Source organism: Leptonotus elevatus, chromosome 12 (genome assembly GCF_054856555.1).
Source record: "Leptonotus elevatus isolate MCC_2025b chromosome 12, RoL_Lele_1.0, whole genome shotgun sequence".
Taxonomy (NCBI): domain Eukaryota; kingdom Metazoa; phylum Chordata; class Actinopteri; order Syngnathiformes; family Syngnathidae; genus Leptonotus; species Leptonotus elevatus.
This window is the reverse complement of record NC_141250.1, coordinates 17,838,935-17,855,071: the sequence shown is the minus strand read 5'-3', so window position 1 is coordinate 17,855,071 and position 16,137 is coordinate 17,838,935. Positions and strand designations below refer to the sequence as shown.

Below are 16,137 nucleotides of genomic sequence, written 5' to 3'. Positions count from 1 at the left end.
ATAATCAGGTCATTTTATATTGTGTATCTACTTTTTTTTCGGTGTACTGTACCGTACAGTGCCATATTTTTTTCCAAATGTGTATGGGCCTTATCAGTGCTCCCTCTAGTGGTCTCCAAAAAAAATCACTGAAATTTTTATTCAAACAGTGTCTTCCACTGTTTATTATTATTTTTAAATCTAGTCTAGTACAGTCATTAAGTTGCGTTTAACTTTCAAGTGCATTTATTTACCTATTTAGAAATTATTAGTATGCATTATTTATATATAAAAAAAATATTTCACTTTTATGTACAATATATCATTATTTAAGTACAGTTCATAGTGTTAATGATTAAACTGCATAATGTCAGTGGCTAACAAAAACATTACTTTTTGCTAATAAAACCTCGTTTTTGTACGAACACTTGAGCCCTACTGCATTTTAATTTATATTGGTCATTGGTGGTAGAGTACTTTTTGGCGTTGTCACCAGCTGTCACCACCAGATGGAGACAAAACCACTGATGACGTCCCGAGAAGCGCCTCTAAATCATAAAAGCGCTGCAAAAGCACCCGTTGTGCAACTAATGTCCAACTTTACACACTTTCTTGCCTCACACGCCTTCATTTGGTCGCCTTTGAGTCAAATCGAGTACCGTTACTCCCACTCGTACATGATATTCCGATATAAATAAATAAATACAATCGCAAATGTTTTCTTGATTATATCTATATTTTTCACACATGGTCAAATGTTACGTAGTGGAGTAGAACGCGAGGAGTCGTGCTGGTGACTCTGCCCTCTTTCGGTACCCAGGAAGCTGAGAGGTCCAGCAGTCAGACAGGCGCACGCAGGGCGGATGAGAGGCTCTCTCTTTCTCTCTCTCTTTTTTTTTTAATTGGCTCTTTTCCTCTTGGTAACCACTGGAAGCAAACGTGCTACCAACACGGACTTATTTGTTTCTTTTAAAAACTACTTTATTTTTTGTGTGTGCGTGGGTCTCTGAAGTTCTAAAGAGGACATTTTCTGGAATGCCGGTCATTTGGAAATGATGGGAAACTAATGGTAAGTACATCTCAATTTGTTTGATTTGATTTTATCTATCTATCTATCTGAATTTTTTTATTATATGTACATTTGTAATATACTGTATCATTGTGTTTATTGCTTTACATTATATAATAAATCAGCTATGTTTGACCAAGCCCTTCCTACATTTTTTTTTTTTTGGGTCACTGTTTACTTATCCTGCTTAGAGGACGGGGGGAAAAAAAAGTGACAAATAAGTCTCTCCTCCGAAGGGATTCTTGTCCAACCATGAGCAGTATAGTGCAGTGGTTAATGGGCATGGCAGCAGTTCTAAGGCCACACTCCAGCTCGGAGCACTTCCTGTTTGCATGGCTGTCAACAGCCTTATTAGATTGCCGTCAATTACAGCTTGTCCTGTTTGCTTTCTTGCCAGACTGTAGACATCTGTGCGCGCCGTTGCCTATGGAAGCTGGCACGTCAAACATCTCCGCGTGCGGGAGCGTGCGTTGGCGGCTCCCCGTCGCCAACGCCCTAAATGAGCCACATCTTAATCGTGTTGTCTGCAACGAGGCAAAGCATTGGCGGGGAGCACTTAAGAGAAGTCCCACAGGAGGTTACAGATTCAATACAGTGACCGTCCTGGACGGGGTTTGTCATAAAAAGCGCATTATTTTATAGTTTCCTAGATAAATGTCCAACTCGCTGCCACCCAAAGCGAGAGGGGTGTACGGAAGGTCATTCGCGCATTTATTTCATGTCCATGTAGTAGTATGCTCTTTGGCTTCACTAGTAAGACAACCATATTACTATATATCTAATAATGTTTTTTTTTTTTTTTTTTTTACACTAGTAGGACAGCTTTGGCATACTGGACGCTACTAATTGAAGCAGTAGATGTTGACTAGCAGAATTTTATATCAAAAGTAGTACTAGTAGCATGCAGTTATCAGCACGTGAAGTTTTGCCTACTAGTAGTAAGACAGTTGCTCTACTAGTTATTAGTGAGGACAACTTTGGCGTACTAGTACACAACTAAATTCTACTAGTGAAGCAAAACTAGTGCTACCAGTGACAAGTCAACATCTAGGGTGTCAACAGCATGACTAGTAGTGCACAGATGTCAACTAGTGCCGTTTTGCCTCACTAGTAACATGTAGTTGTCCTAATTTGTATGCTAATTTTTTTCTTCTAGTGAGCAGAAATGTCATACAGTAGTAGGGGGGGGGGGGGGGCGACGACGACAACATTACTAGTAAGGCAATGCCGTTCTACTAGTCCGCTGAATTGTCTTACAAGTGAGGAAAAGGAGCATACTAGTACATGGGCCCTTAAGCTGGACATCAAGGATATTGAATACATTTTCAAACAACTTTTATTTGACCATTCTACGAGTATGCTCTAGTTTTTCTACTAGTGGAGTATATTGTCTTACTAGCAAGGACAAAGAATACTAGTACATGACCTTAAGATTACACACTAACTGGGCCTGGCAGTTTATCTAGTGCAGCACAGTAGTTTACTAGTAAGATTTAATTGCATGCTGTGTCAGAAGTGGCACTAGTATATATAGACACAGTCATTCTACTAGTGCTTTAGTGTGGAGTTGTCTTGGTGAATGTATAGACTTAAAGTGTTTACTAGTAAACAAAACTAAGTGAAGAAAATAAACTTTTATATTAATTAATGGTTCATTTGCCTCTATATGACCAAATAAAATAATTTACGTATAATTAATCTAGTAGTGTTTGTTAAAAACAAAACAAAACAAAAATCGCATATAACATTGAGGGTATTTTTTTTTTTATCGCAATTAGATTGGTTTTCAAAATCACACCTCCCTAGTTAAGGTGTCATTAAAATGGATTATATTGCTGTTCCTAATAAATTGGGGTGGTGGGTGTATACAGAATCAAACTATAATTTCCAATTGACCTCCTATGCAGATACATAGTATGAAGAAACAACTCTCCTGTTGTATACTCTGCTTTTAACATCCAATTTCGGACCCTGTCGAGCGCAAACAAACCCCCGCAGGAAGGTCCGAAAACTACACTAACATTCATTTCATGTTATTAAATAGATGTGTGTTCCTTGTCAACAATAATTTGCCAGCGTGGACGCGGGCCATGGTGACAGTCATCAGTAACTGACATTGTTCTTGCGTCGTCTCCCTACAGTCTCCAAAATACTTCTGATCATCCATTTTATGGGTCAATTTGCTCGCCAAATGAGGGATTTGTGTTAAATATTCAACACTTGCACTGCATGTTTTATATTCTAGCAGGCTGGGGGAATTTTCAAGAGGGTGATAGTTAAAAAAAAAAAAAACGGAAAATACAGTACATTGAACAATACGTACAGTTTATATATATAATATATAAATATATATATATAAATATATATATATATATATATATATATATATATAAAGACTGTACATTGCGCTCCTGTGAATGTTGAACGTACGGTGATGCTTGGTCAAGTCGGTGATGCCGACAAGTCGCCGATAAAGTGGAGTGGCTCTATTTGAAGCTTCAAAGCGTCGGCGCGTATCTCAAGTGGAGTGTAATGAGTTGCTAGCGGACGAATGATGCACGCGTCGACCTCGTTGGGTCAACATCCTGTCAAGGTTAACTCCACTTTTGCTCTCTTGAAATGTAATGCGACAGGTTGAATGGGCTCTTTTCACAAATCCACTACTTCCTGAACTCAGCACCACTCCTTCATTTCCTGTCTTTCACGATTGGACAAACTGATTAATCCAGGTGTGCCTGACCTCAGTAACCACGACGACAATGGCCAGACACACCTGGATTAATCAGTTTGTCCAATCGTGAAAGACAGGACATGAAAGAGTGGTATGGAGTTCAGGAAGTAGTGGATTTGTGAAAAGAGCCCATTGAATCCCAAAAAATCTTGTTTGTGTCACCAAACACAGCATTATAGCAAACTATTTAGTTGAATATTTTTAAAATTAGGCATACTCAAATGTATCGTCTGAAAAAAAACACAAAAAAACGAGTTTTTCAATCTTGAGGCAAAATAATGCTGCACAGCTCCCGTGGAGTATAAAGTGTCCAAGATAGTTAATAGATTTGTTCTCGTGCTATTTTCAATACTTTAAATTGGTTAATAATGCGTATTAAAAAGTATTAACTAGTGAAAAAATATTAAACTGACCATAATTGGTCATCGGACACAAAACTGTATTAGTATTAGACACAAAACGGTATTATTATTAAGTCTGCCAAATCATAAATAAATACATACACACATGCGTACAATGCTGTCCGTTTCGTTGACATTCACTAACATTTTGCCTCTCTCATGTAGCTAAATATCGTAGCTAATCTAGAAAATGGTGTCTTTATTGTAGACATAATAAAAACTTCAACGAATATCTACTTTATGATTCTTGACCCTTTTTACGAGGATAAACTCTTGACTTTGCTTATGAGAGGGCCCCACAATAACATACACAACACAAATGACATAAAATACAATGTACAGGACAACCAATGAAAACACAGCTCAGTTAAATATAGTATACAATACAGATAAATAAATAAAAAAAAGTTCTACATGAGTACATGAATGAAATATTGGGATATCCCTTTGTTTTCCACTTTGACAAACACGACAATACACATTGAAAGTTTTCATCTGTCACTCTGCCGCTGCGATTATGTCACACATGTGCAGTCCAGTGCGCTTGTGGGCACTTGATTGACCAGCTTTGTTTGCGATTGATTTCTTGCTTCGCAATGCAAAGTGTGGAAGGATACTATTACGCTATTAAACCGAAGGCAAAAGCTCTCAGTGGCAGAGCGCTGCAGTCTGAAGTGCATTCATATTTAATAAGAGCAATGGGCTCCCTCACACATCACAGCAGTCAAGCCTATTAGGGAGGATGAATCTTTTCATGCTGCTAAGGGAGGGAAGTCTCACCTGCGATCCATCATAGTCATGTCAAATCTTAATTTTATCCACTGAGAGAGAGAGAGTGTTGGGGGATGTAATTAGGTCTAATTTTACCTCCCTTGGTCGGAATTTTGGATGTGCCCTCTCTGGATCATGGCTACTTAAAAGACGACGGCCTCTGATTAAAGAACTGAAGGCAAATGCTTTGTGCCTCTGGTTTGATCAATCATTCTTAGTCATAAGGGAAGCTTAATATTGATGATTATTTTTGATGTTCCTAATCAGTTATGTTTTTAGTTTTGGAATATTTAGAAGATTTGTTAAAAGTAGGCAGACACAAAAGTGGGCTAGTGGTTAGCATGTCTGCCTCACTTGTATGTTCGGGAAGATAAGCTAGGCTTGAAACTAAAAAAAGAAAAGAAAATAGATCTACTCTTGTTTTCATTTGTTTGTCTTTCCGGTATAACGTTAATCTGTTCACATCATCTATGATCAGAATCTCCTTAGATGTGCTAAAATTACAGCTAAAAAAAGCTGACGTATGGTCTGGAGAAACTTTGGATCAACATTAAATAACTACAATCACCACAGAATTCAAACATTTCTCACTGCCTAACTTACAATAGGAAATAGCGCAGATCGTTTCACTTCATTTTTAGTTTTTAGTTGACAGCTTTGCTTACTTTAGCTAAAACAATACTTTGCCTACTACTAATATTGGCCTGAAGGCTAGTTAGTGGTTAGCATTTTAGGAGTTGTCTGTTATTAAAGAATCTTATATTTCTACATATGTATGTTTAATATCACACCACCGCAACAGTTGACTGACATCCAACGTAAGATAAATATTTGATAAATATACGTACAAGATTGCTAGGTGTTAAAACTTCAACCTTCAATAAAAAGAAAAAGTGTCCATAGCAATCAGCAATGTATGGACATATATGGCCGGCGTGAGATCATGAAAGCCGCAATCTCAGTCTTTCCCATGGCAAAAGCTCAGTCTTTTCTCACCGATTCAAAACCGGTGCCGATAAACGACGAAAAGCCAATTCGTCCCTCCTACCTGTACAGTAATTCACTGGTGATGATGTTAGCTATCCAAAAACTCAAAAACCACAATAACAAAGCAATGCGGTGCCCACTAACATGGCGGCCTGGGACTGCATGAGAACTCGGATGGACGGACGGACGGACATTGACCAGGAACAAATCCCACCCGCCCTTTGATTTGAGCGGTGTCGGCCAATATGGTCTTTGTTATCATTCAGCAACAATTGGATTCTTGTTTTGGCACAGACAAAACTACTCACCTAAAAGCAAGATTAGTCTTAATTTGAGCCACTGAGAACGAGGGTGTGCTAGCTACATATATGTCAGTTTGCAAGAGAATGATTTAAAGTTTTATAGCTGCAGTTAAATCTGGAGGATTTATATTTTGGTGATTTATATGACAATGTCTGGAGTTGGGCATGATTTGCCATTGGGCTTACAGGGGACAGAGGGGTGTGGAGGCAGACTCGTGAGAGTAGTGTGGCGTGAGTTGGCTGTGAGAGGTGTGACCACTTTAGCTGATTGCGCTCATTTTTTACTCATGCAGTCGGGTGTTGGCCTCCAGTGTTGGTTTGTGTCACAAAAAGAGAAGGTTTGTTGTCAACGTAACAGAGACTGGCAAGCCTGCGGTGACTTTTCTATTACGGACATTTTGTTTTTTTTTGTTATGAAGCAGATGATTATCTAAAAATACCGCCTGCGTGTCTGTGCTAGGCAAACCCATGGAGCTAATTTATTTCATTCCTTTTTCAAATTGAACAATATTTCATAAAGATGAACAATAACATTCATGTCTCCTAGCATACTGTTGCACTGGCGCCCTAGCTAAAGCGCTACTTACTTTCGTCTATCAATTTATGAATTTCACTTTTTGTGATTTTTTTTTTTATGGGAGGAAGCCTCTTATCTATTAATTTATGAATGCGTCTGATGGCTGGAATATATCCCACTTGGTCGTTACAGAGCTTTGCCTGCCAAGATGAGAGGCGCTAGCTACCAGCTAGCTTGTTAAGCTAACAGGCATGGGCCTCACAAGAATAATAAAATAACTCACCATTGTGCTCGAAAACCACTGATACATATTGAAGGCACTTAAGTTATTAGATGGTGTATGAGGGCGGAGCTATGCTATTTAGCCACACCCCAGAAATCAGGAAGTTTTGCTTGGAAGTTTTCATGGATCAAACACCTGTTGTGAATTGTGTTCAACTGTAGGCCTAAAAGTTACAATGGCTTTCAGGTTCATCGTTGAAATTTCACCTGTAAGACCATTATCCCAAACATTTTGTAAATAATGCAAAAATAAAGTTTGATTGATTGATTGATATAGCGCATATCAATCAGCTGTACAAGAGATTTCAAAATTCTGCTACTGGTCTACAAATCACAGAGTGGTTTGGGTCTTGAATACGGTATATTATAGAAATGCTGATTGGATATAAACCCATAGGGCTCTGAGATTTACAGACTCGTGTCAATTAGGGGAGCCCAGAGTTCAACGTAAACATGGTGAAGCTGCATTGAGCTGTTATGCTGCACATGAACGGAAAGCTTAGATTTTTTTTTTCTGTTCATGTGTTTTAACGTTGTCAATGTACGTTCTTTTAGTCATTTTTGTAAGATACTTCTGTTTTCCCTGCTTTGCCTTTACATGTCGTTAAGTATTGTGTTTGTTGATGCCTGTTATCTTTGCTTTTGTGAAGCACATTGAGTTGCCTTGTGTATAAAATATGCCTATCATTCGGCCTATCATTGACGGGATTGATGGAGATGCAAATCGACTGGTTAAAACAAAGTGTAAAGTTCTTCTGCTTTAAACAAACAACACTTTCCTTTCCAGGCCTATTTCTTGCGGGAGGCTAGCCGTGCGCTCTGAAGGTACAGGATGAAAAGATGGCGCAGCTGCTTGTACCGCCAGGACCAGACAGCTTACGCCGCTTTAGTCGCGATTCCCTTGCCGCCATCGAGAAGCGGATCGCCGAGGAGAACGCCAAAAAGCCAAAGGGAGAGAAGAGAAAGCGCAGCGATGAGGATGAACCCAAGCCAAGTAGCGACTTGGAGGCGGGAAAGTCCGTCCCCCTGGTGTACGGGGAGGTCCCCAAAGGAATGGTCTCCACACCGGTGGAAGACCTGGATCCCTTCTACAGTAATCAGAAAGTAAGTTTGTTCAAGCAACAGACTTAATCGATCAAATGACCCGATGGGTTTGTCTTTGGTTCGGCTGGAGGAAAGTAGTAGTCAGGACCGATGTGCCTTGACAAGAAGACAGCAAAAACAAGACGCGAATCAGCAGTCTACAAAATGTGATTAGCGATTTGTTGAGTCTGTTCAGCGAACCACAGCGCAGAGTGCTCGTAAGTTAGCTGTGAAGTGCTGATATGATTGGTCGACTTGTCTTTTGTTTCCCAGACATTCATAGTAATAAACAAAGGAAATGTCATCTTCCGGTTCAACGCTGCTCCCGCCGTGTACCTCCTGAGCCCCTTCAGCCTTCTTAGAAGAATATCTATTTGGATTTTGGTCCATTCATATCCTTTTATAATGCTCACTTGTCTATATTGTCTATGGTATATTGTGTGAGTGTAGCTTGAGTGTTGGTTCTATGACATGCTTTTCCTTAACACCTGTTTGCAAATTGTTCAGCTTGGTGATCATGTGCACTATCATCACCAACTGTGTATTTATGACGATGAACCGGCCGCCTGACTGGGCAAAAATTGTCGAGTATGTCATTTCTATGGTCACACATTGAATCCAATACTATAAAGTGCTGATAAACTTGAGATGAAACATTCTTTGTTTCCAACAGATACACATTTACTGCAATCTACACATTTGAGTCCCTCGTTAAAATTTTAGCCCGAGGGTTCTGCATAGGGAAGTTCACCTTTCTTAGAGATCCATGGAACTGGCTGGACTTCTCTGTCATTGTCATGGCGTAAGTATTTTCACACCCTATTGTATGTATGTAGAGTAGCTATACCCCGAAAATGCCACTTCCTTCCCATAGTCTGCTGGCGTGGCCATTTTAGAGCGCCTCGTAGTCGACTATGAGTGTGCGCACATCACGCAGAGGTCACGTTTGGTTTTGAAAGTCCGACTTGACAGCCAGCATAAAGACGCAAGCTCTGGGAGGTGTGGCCACTTTAGAGCGCCTCGTTGTTCATGAGTGCGGGCATGGCATGCAGAGAAAGGCAAAATTAATAGGAGGGGCTTATTTTCTTTAAGGCTGACTTCACAGCCAACGTGTGGATTGAAGCTTCGGGAAGGGATGGCTACTTTAGAGCGCCTCATTGTCAGGTCTGAGTGTGCGTCACAGAGAGAAAAGCGGAGAATGGCTTGATTTTTCACTTTCAAAGCTTTTTTTTTTATACTTAGCATTTAAAAAAAATATATAATTCAGATTTGTTTGTTAACCTTTTCTGTGATTTTATACTGATTGCATGTTGTTCTGCCCGTTCTTTCTCAGTTTTTAATGCTAAGTTTTCCTGCAGGTATGTCACAGAGTTTGTAAATCTTGGCAGTTTCTCAGCTCTTCGCACATTCAGAGTGCTGAGAGCTTTAAAGGCTATTTCTGTGATCCCAGGTAAGCTGCACAGGCAATATACATTCGCTTACCTGCATGACATGTCCAAGTCTTAAGAGAACTGTTTACTGCCACTGTTTGCACTGAAATGCACATTTTGCTACCTGCTTGTCTGTGATTAAGACAGTGGCATTGTGCTGCTACATACCGAACAATGTGACCCAAACCAAATGAACTATTATCAAAAATTTGAATCGCCAGTGAAGCATGTCACGGATGTCAGTCATTTCATATTTACCTGTGGTTAGAAAGCAAAGCACTGGGGCCAAAATGCAGCAAATGAGGCAATCAATCATAGTCAACAGTCTCTTATATCGACATTTCCTCCTTGACAATCGCGCCATGTTTTTCTGGTTAACCAAAACACAAGTTCAGTATGTTGCACGTGGAGCCTTGAAATCCGATTCAGTCCGTTTTTCTTCTATTTGTTGCTTGTCATTACATGTCAGTCGACCACGTGCACTGTTGACAACTGGCTTTGACTATATGACATGATCTAACAATGTCACTGCATTTGGTAGGCTTGAAAACCATCGTCGGCGCGCTGTTCCAGTCAGTAAAGAAGCTTTCTGATGTGATGATCCTCACCGTCTTCTGCTTGAGCGTCTTTGCCCTCATAGGGTTGCAACTGTTCATGGGCCATTTGAAGCAAAAGTGTGTGTTCATGCCAGTGCACAATAATTCTGCCATCAATGGCACATTTTCCAATGGGACCTACATGAACAGCACAGACAACAGTACTCAGGAAGAGGCTTTCAACTGGACCGAGTACTCACTTGATAATCGTGAGTATTTGAAGCTACTCTTTCAAACATTCTAGTAGAGTAAAAACACACAAAGGAACTCTATTATGTGGATGTGATTATTTTATTGGACACTGTAGAGGCAGGTTGGCTAACCTAGAAACCTAGCTAGCTCTGGTGGTGGTATTAAGAGGTGGATTAAGTCCCCGTTTAAGAAGACCCAGGTAGCAGATGCACGGCCTGCCATTGTATTTGACCCAGTATAGATAGATCAGGACAAAGGATGGTTTCAACAATAACAATGTGTGACGTAAGCATGAACTCATTCAGTGCCATTGACGACAAGAGACTTCAAAAATTCCTGTGAACTATTTCTATTAGTTTAACCATTTTTCATTTCATTTTTTATGAAAACCAATTTTTTTTAATTGTACATTAATAACAGATATAAAATTATCATGCGATTAATTATGATTAAACTGCCCTTATTTTTATTTATTTTTTAAATTAGACCCGTCAGGCAATACATTTTTTTAAATTGTAATTAATCACATGACTTCACTAGTTAACTAACGATTAATCACAAATTTGATATCTGTTCTAAATTTACAATATTTTTTTCTCTAGGTTTTCATACTCTTGTTAGCAAAAGTGGATTGTATTTTTTTTAACTAATGAATTTTTGACGTCTATAGCCGTCAATGGCATTGAATAAGTTAATTATTTATCGAAAGTGTCTTGCACTGCAACCACTCTACTTTTGAGCTGCAATTATTGTCTCCCCCAGAAAATTACTATTACCTGCCAGGCAAACGGGATCCATTGCTTTGTGGAAACGGCAGTGAGGCTGGGTAAGTTGATCTCAAAGTCACACCCAAAGGAGCATCACAATGAATTGAATTGCAGCATTAAATCATGATGCACAAACTCTTTTATGTTGATATTTATATAAGGTTTATGATAGAGTGCTGTTTTTTTCTTTTCTTGTCTTTCGATGCAGGCAGTGTCCAGAAGGGTTTTCATGCATCAAAGTGGGAAAGAACCCAGACTACGGCTACACCAGTTTTGACTCATTTGGATGGGCCTTCCTTTCTCTCTTTAGACTCATGACTCAAGATTTTTGGGAAAACCTGTACCAGCAGGTACCACATTTAATCTCATTTTGATTGGGACACTGCAATTTTATATAAAACTGATGTGACTGCACAAAGAGCCCCGAGTTGAATTTTTATCAGTAAAATAAATAAAACACACTCAATTTATTAAATACGTCTAGCCCTTTTCAGTCCAGCTCTGATTTGATCCAAGCCAACTCTTAACCTTTTGGGTGAAGGACTTTATTTCTAAAATAATTAGATTTCAGTTGGCAATGAATTCCAAAGCCTCTTACGGGGAAGGTTGATTGCTCAAATGAAGAACATATTTCTCCATTTTAAATGTTTATGGTTCATAGGTTAATGGATGAGCAGTATTTGTTCTGTCTGTTTGTCTAAATACAACAACAGCACATGGTTGTCCTCTGTCAAAGCCTTCTCACGTTACACTATTTGAAAAATACATTTTGAAGACATTGTTCAAACAAAGCTCTACATGATGCGCAGGTGTGTCTTAACTAGAATGAATACAAAACGAGTCGAGGCGTGGCAAACACAGGACTCTATGATAGACGGCATCATGCACGCTCCACTGCTTAACTTTGTTTACATCGCTTAACATAGTCACTCTGTCATAATGAAATTGCAATTGATATACACACTAGGGCGATGTGTATTCCAGTATTTATCAGAAAAGTATTCTGATAATTGATGAATCAGCCGATCAGTTAAATAAAATATGTAATGAATAAAATAACCCTTTTTTTCCCTTAACGCTTAAAGATATGAATTACAGTCAGAACCTTTGACTGTATAACACTTGTTTTGTTTAACTTCACAACGGAGACAAAAATCTGCCATTTTGGGGGTGTTTGAATGTCATTATCTTTGACTTATGTTGTATGTGTTAATGTGTAAAAAAACAAAACAAAAATTTAAACAGTAAAAATCAACAATAAAATTGGCTGATTTTTGCCAATTATAATAGAGATATTATCGGTCCATTAAATTGACCGGCATATTATTAAAAACCTTTCAAAAATACACAATGTATTCATTAAACAGTACACAATCAGCTAAGTGAAGGTCCACCATGCACTTATTAAATGCTAACATTAGCCAAAAATGTCCACCCTGTCAGCAAGCTCACACATTAATATTGCTGTTTGTATGTACTGTATTTTAATTTAAAAAACTAAAACATAATATAAAATATATTCATATTGTTGTTGTTTTTTCAGGTCTCAAAAGCACCAGTAACTGTAATTCTAGTAGCAATTGGCAATGTACTACCTAACATGACTGTCATTTGTTTGTTCCCTATAGACACTACGGGCCTCTGGAAAGCCCTACATGGTGTTCTTTGTGCTGGTCATATTTCTTGGCTCCTTCTACCTAATTAACCTGATCTTGGCTGTGGTGGCAATGGCGTACGAGGAGCAGAGCCAGGCCACAATTAAGGAGGCTCAGGACAAGGAGGAGGAGTTTCAGGCCGTGATGGAGCAACTCAAACGGCAGCAAGAAGATTCTCAGGTGGGTCCAGTGTTGGGAGTATGGAGTTACAAAAGTAAGGCGTAAAAATGCAGTGGTGCCTTGACTAACAAGTGCCCCAATTTATGAGTTTTTCTCTTTATGAGCTATCACTTCATCCATTTTGTTGCGAGTCAAAATTGGACATCCCTGCACACTTCAGACACACACTCAAGTGGAAAAAAATATCGCCAATGCACTTACAGCCACTTACTGAATGAGACGCACAATAAAATACACACAAAAAAAGGGCTATTGTTCTGTCACGTGTGTACAATTCTGTTGTTCTTTCGGGCTTCAAGTTTAGGGCAATAATTGAGACCTCATAAATGATAGGACATTTACTATGTCTTAAGGTTAGTTCTGTCGTTGTTTTTTGTTTGCTTTTGTCTTTAACTCATTCACTGCCATAAATTCCTAAAAATAAAAAAAAGATTATTAAAAATTAAGGGCGACAGGCGATGATTTTTTTTATTGTAACTAATCGCATGACTTCACTAGTTAACTCACGATTAATCAAAAATGTTATATCTGTTCGAAATGTACAATAAAAAAATTCTAGGTTTTCATATTCTTGTCAACAAAAGTGGAAAAAAATGTTAAACTAATACAAATATTTTAAATGAATTTTTGACGTTTATAGACATCAATGGCAATGAATGAATAAAAAAATACAAATAAAACATTATTACAAATTTGGGGCGTCAGGCGATTAAAATTTGTAATCATAATTAATCGCACGACTTCACTAGTTAACACAATTAATCACACATTTTATATCTGTTTTAAATATACAATAAAAAAAATCTAGGTTTTCATACTCTTGTTAACGAAAGTGGGAAAAAATGTTAAACTAATAAAAATAGTTCAAATGAATTTTTGACGTCTATAGCCGTCAATGGCAGTGAATGAGTTAATGATACGACAGTCCGGGAATCGAACAGGGGTCACCGGGGTCAATGGCAAAATCTTTCATGCGGCGTCCGTTAAGGAACCAATCAGCAGATGTCGACAAAAAAATTTGAGGGGCATCCACTATGCTTTGCACGCCAATGTAAATCAAGGTACCAATTTTTTTTTTTGTTCTTTTGTAATTTTGTAACCAAAAGCTAAAGTGGAAAAGTTCCATAGAAAGTACGCCTGTTAATATTTGCACTGTGTTGTTTTGGTGTCATCTTGTTAAAGGCCATCAATCTATTCATGTTGAATTTCATAACATCTAATCCGATAACAGAGATCCCTTATTGTGTTACTAGAGATGACATAGCTTTTCCAAACTGCTGTCAAATCTGACATTTCCCTCTCCGCTCTCCAGGCCGCAGCAGTGGCGTCTGGAGAGCGCGGTGAGGTCAGCGACCACGCCGGTGGCACGGAGAGCTCCTCGGAAACCTCCAAGCTGAGCTCCAAAAGCGCGAAAGAGCGATCCAACAGGCGGAGAAAAAGAAAAGACGAGGGCAAGGGCTCAAAGTCCGAGTCTCAGGAGAGTTTTAAGAAGGCCCGATGCCGCTTCTCAGTGGAGCCCAATGTGCTCAACTATGACATGAAGTCCTCCTCAGCCCACCAGGTTCAGTACCATTCAGACGTTGATCTGATGTTCTGTGTTGTCTTGCAACGTCATGTCGCTCTAAGGGCCTGATTTACTCAAGGTTGGCGCACGCAAAAATGGGTGCGACGTTGATGTTCCTCGTGCATTCATTTTGCGCATTTCTACCAGACACTCAAATGTAAATACTGTCGATTTATTTAACCCTGATAACATCTGGAATCGCCAGGTTGATTCCACCTCAACGAAATCACTTCACCTTGATTTCAAACTTCATTTTGTACTTTTCTTGCTCTTCCACATTTTCCAGGGTGAAAACCATCTCTGGCGCAACCTGTTAACATGAACGTTCAATTTAGCGTCCACTTTTTGTTATCTTAGTAAATCAGACCCTAAATATTTAGATTTTAGATGGCTGCTCTCCTAAAGCACTATGTTTTCCGGAGTTACCATGGTTACATGTCAACCTCTGTTGTTCCGCTGTGAGCAGTGATGAATGACTAATTAACTCATTCACTGCCATTGACAGCTATTGACGTCAAAAATTAATTTGAACTATTTCTATTAGTTTCACTTTTTTTTCCACTTTTGTTAACAAGAGTATGAAAACCTAGGGAAAAAATCATTGTAAACTTAGAACAGATTAATCGTTAGTTAACTAGTGAAGTCATGTGATTACAATTAAAAATTTGAATCGCCTGACGGGCCTAATTTAAAAAATGTAAATTAAAAATAAGGGGCATTTAATCGTAATTAATCGCATGATAATTTTATATTTTCATAAAAAATTTAATGAAATGAAAAAAATGTTAAGCTATTAGAAATACTTCACATGAATTGTTGACGTCTATAGTCGTCAATGGCAGTGAATGAGTTAACAACATAAATTTCCTTTTGTTTACATGTACATTCACATCGTATAGTCATGCATAGTTTTTGGACTATTTCTTTTTAGTTTAACATATTTTTCCATTTTTGTTAACAAGTGTATGAAAACCTAGATTGTTTGGGGTACATTTAGAACAGATATAAAATTTTTGATTAATCGTGAGTTAACTAGTGAAGTCATGCGATTAATTACGATTACACATTTTAATTGCCTGATGCCCCTAATTTTTTTCTTTTTTTAATATATATTTTTTCTTTTTAATAATCTTTTTTTTTATAAGGAAAAGATTATTAAAAATTAGGGGCGTCAGGCGATTACATTTTTTTATCGTAATTAATTGCATGACTTTACTAGTTAATTAATCACAGATTTTATATCTGTTCTAATACAATAAAACCAAATCTAGGTTTTCATACTCCTGTTAACTAAAGTGGGAAAAAATGTTAAACTAATTGAAATAGTTTCAATGAATTTTTGACGTCTATAGCCGTCAATGGCAGTGAATGAGTAAATGATTAATGAATGAGTGACTTATGACAAGTTAAAGAAAATGTCAACATTATTGTTCCTGAAGAGCTTCTCTATAAATGAACTGCATCGCCTTCAGCAGGCACAACATAAGGTCCCCTTGTACAATCCAATGAGATCCAATATATGAGTTTTATCAAACATTCTGCATTAATAACCTTGGACGAAATGTCTTCATTTACTAACAACTTTATTATCGCTCCATTGGATTGCATGGGTGTATCTGATGTTACGTTTA

At 38.3% G+C, this 16,137-nt stretch overlaps 1 protein-coding gene across 1 annotated transcript in view; it reads left to right on the top strand.

Annotated features, from left to right (window-relative positions):
• The first annotated feature begins 724 nt into the window (after positions 1-724).
• Positions 725-16,137, top strand: part of LOC147164850 (sodium channel protein type 2 subunit alpha-like) — a 29,322-nt gene continuing 13,909 nt past the window's right edge. Inside the window, exons 1-11 of the mRNA XM_086091629.1 lie at positions 725-1,048; positions 7,827-8,143; positions 8,396-8,516; positions 8,623-8,710; positions 8,796-8,924; positions 9,481-9,572; positions 10,094-10,357; positions 11,103-11,166; positions 11,316-11,457; positions 12,736-12,942; positions 14,255-14,503. Coding sequence (XP_085947755.1) covers positions 7,880-8,143; positions 8,396-8,516; positions 8,623-8,710; positions 8,796-8,924; positions 9,481-9,572; positions 10,094-10,357; positions 11,103-11,166; positions 11,316-11,457; positions 12,736-12,942; positions 14,255-14,503 — 1,620 coding nt within the window. The 5' untranslated portion in view covers positions 725-1,048; positions 7,827-7,879. The remainder of the gene's footprint in view (positions 1,049-7,826; positions 8,144-8,395; positions 8,517-8,622; positions 8,711-8,795; positions 8,925-9,480; positions 9,573-10,093; positions 10,358-11,102; positions 11,167-11,315; positions 11,458-12,735; positions 12,943-14,254; positions 14,504-16,137) is intronic.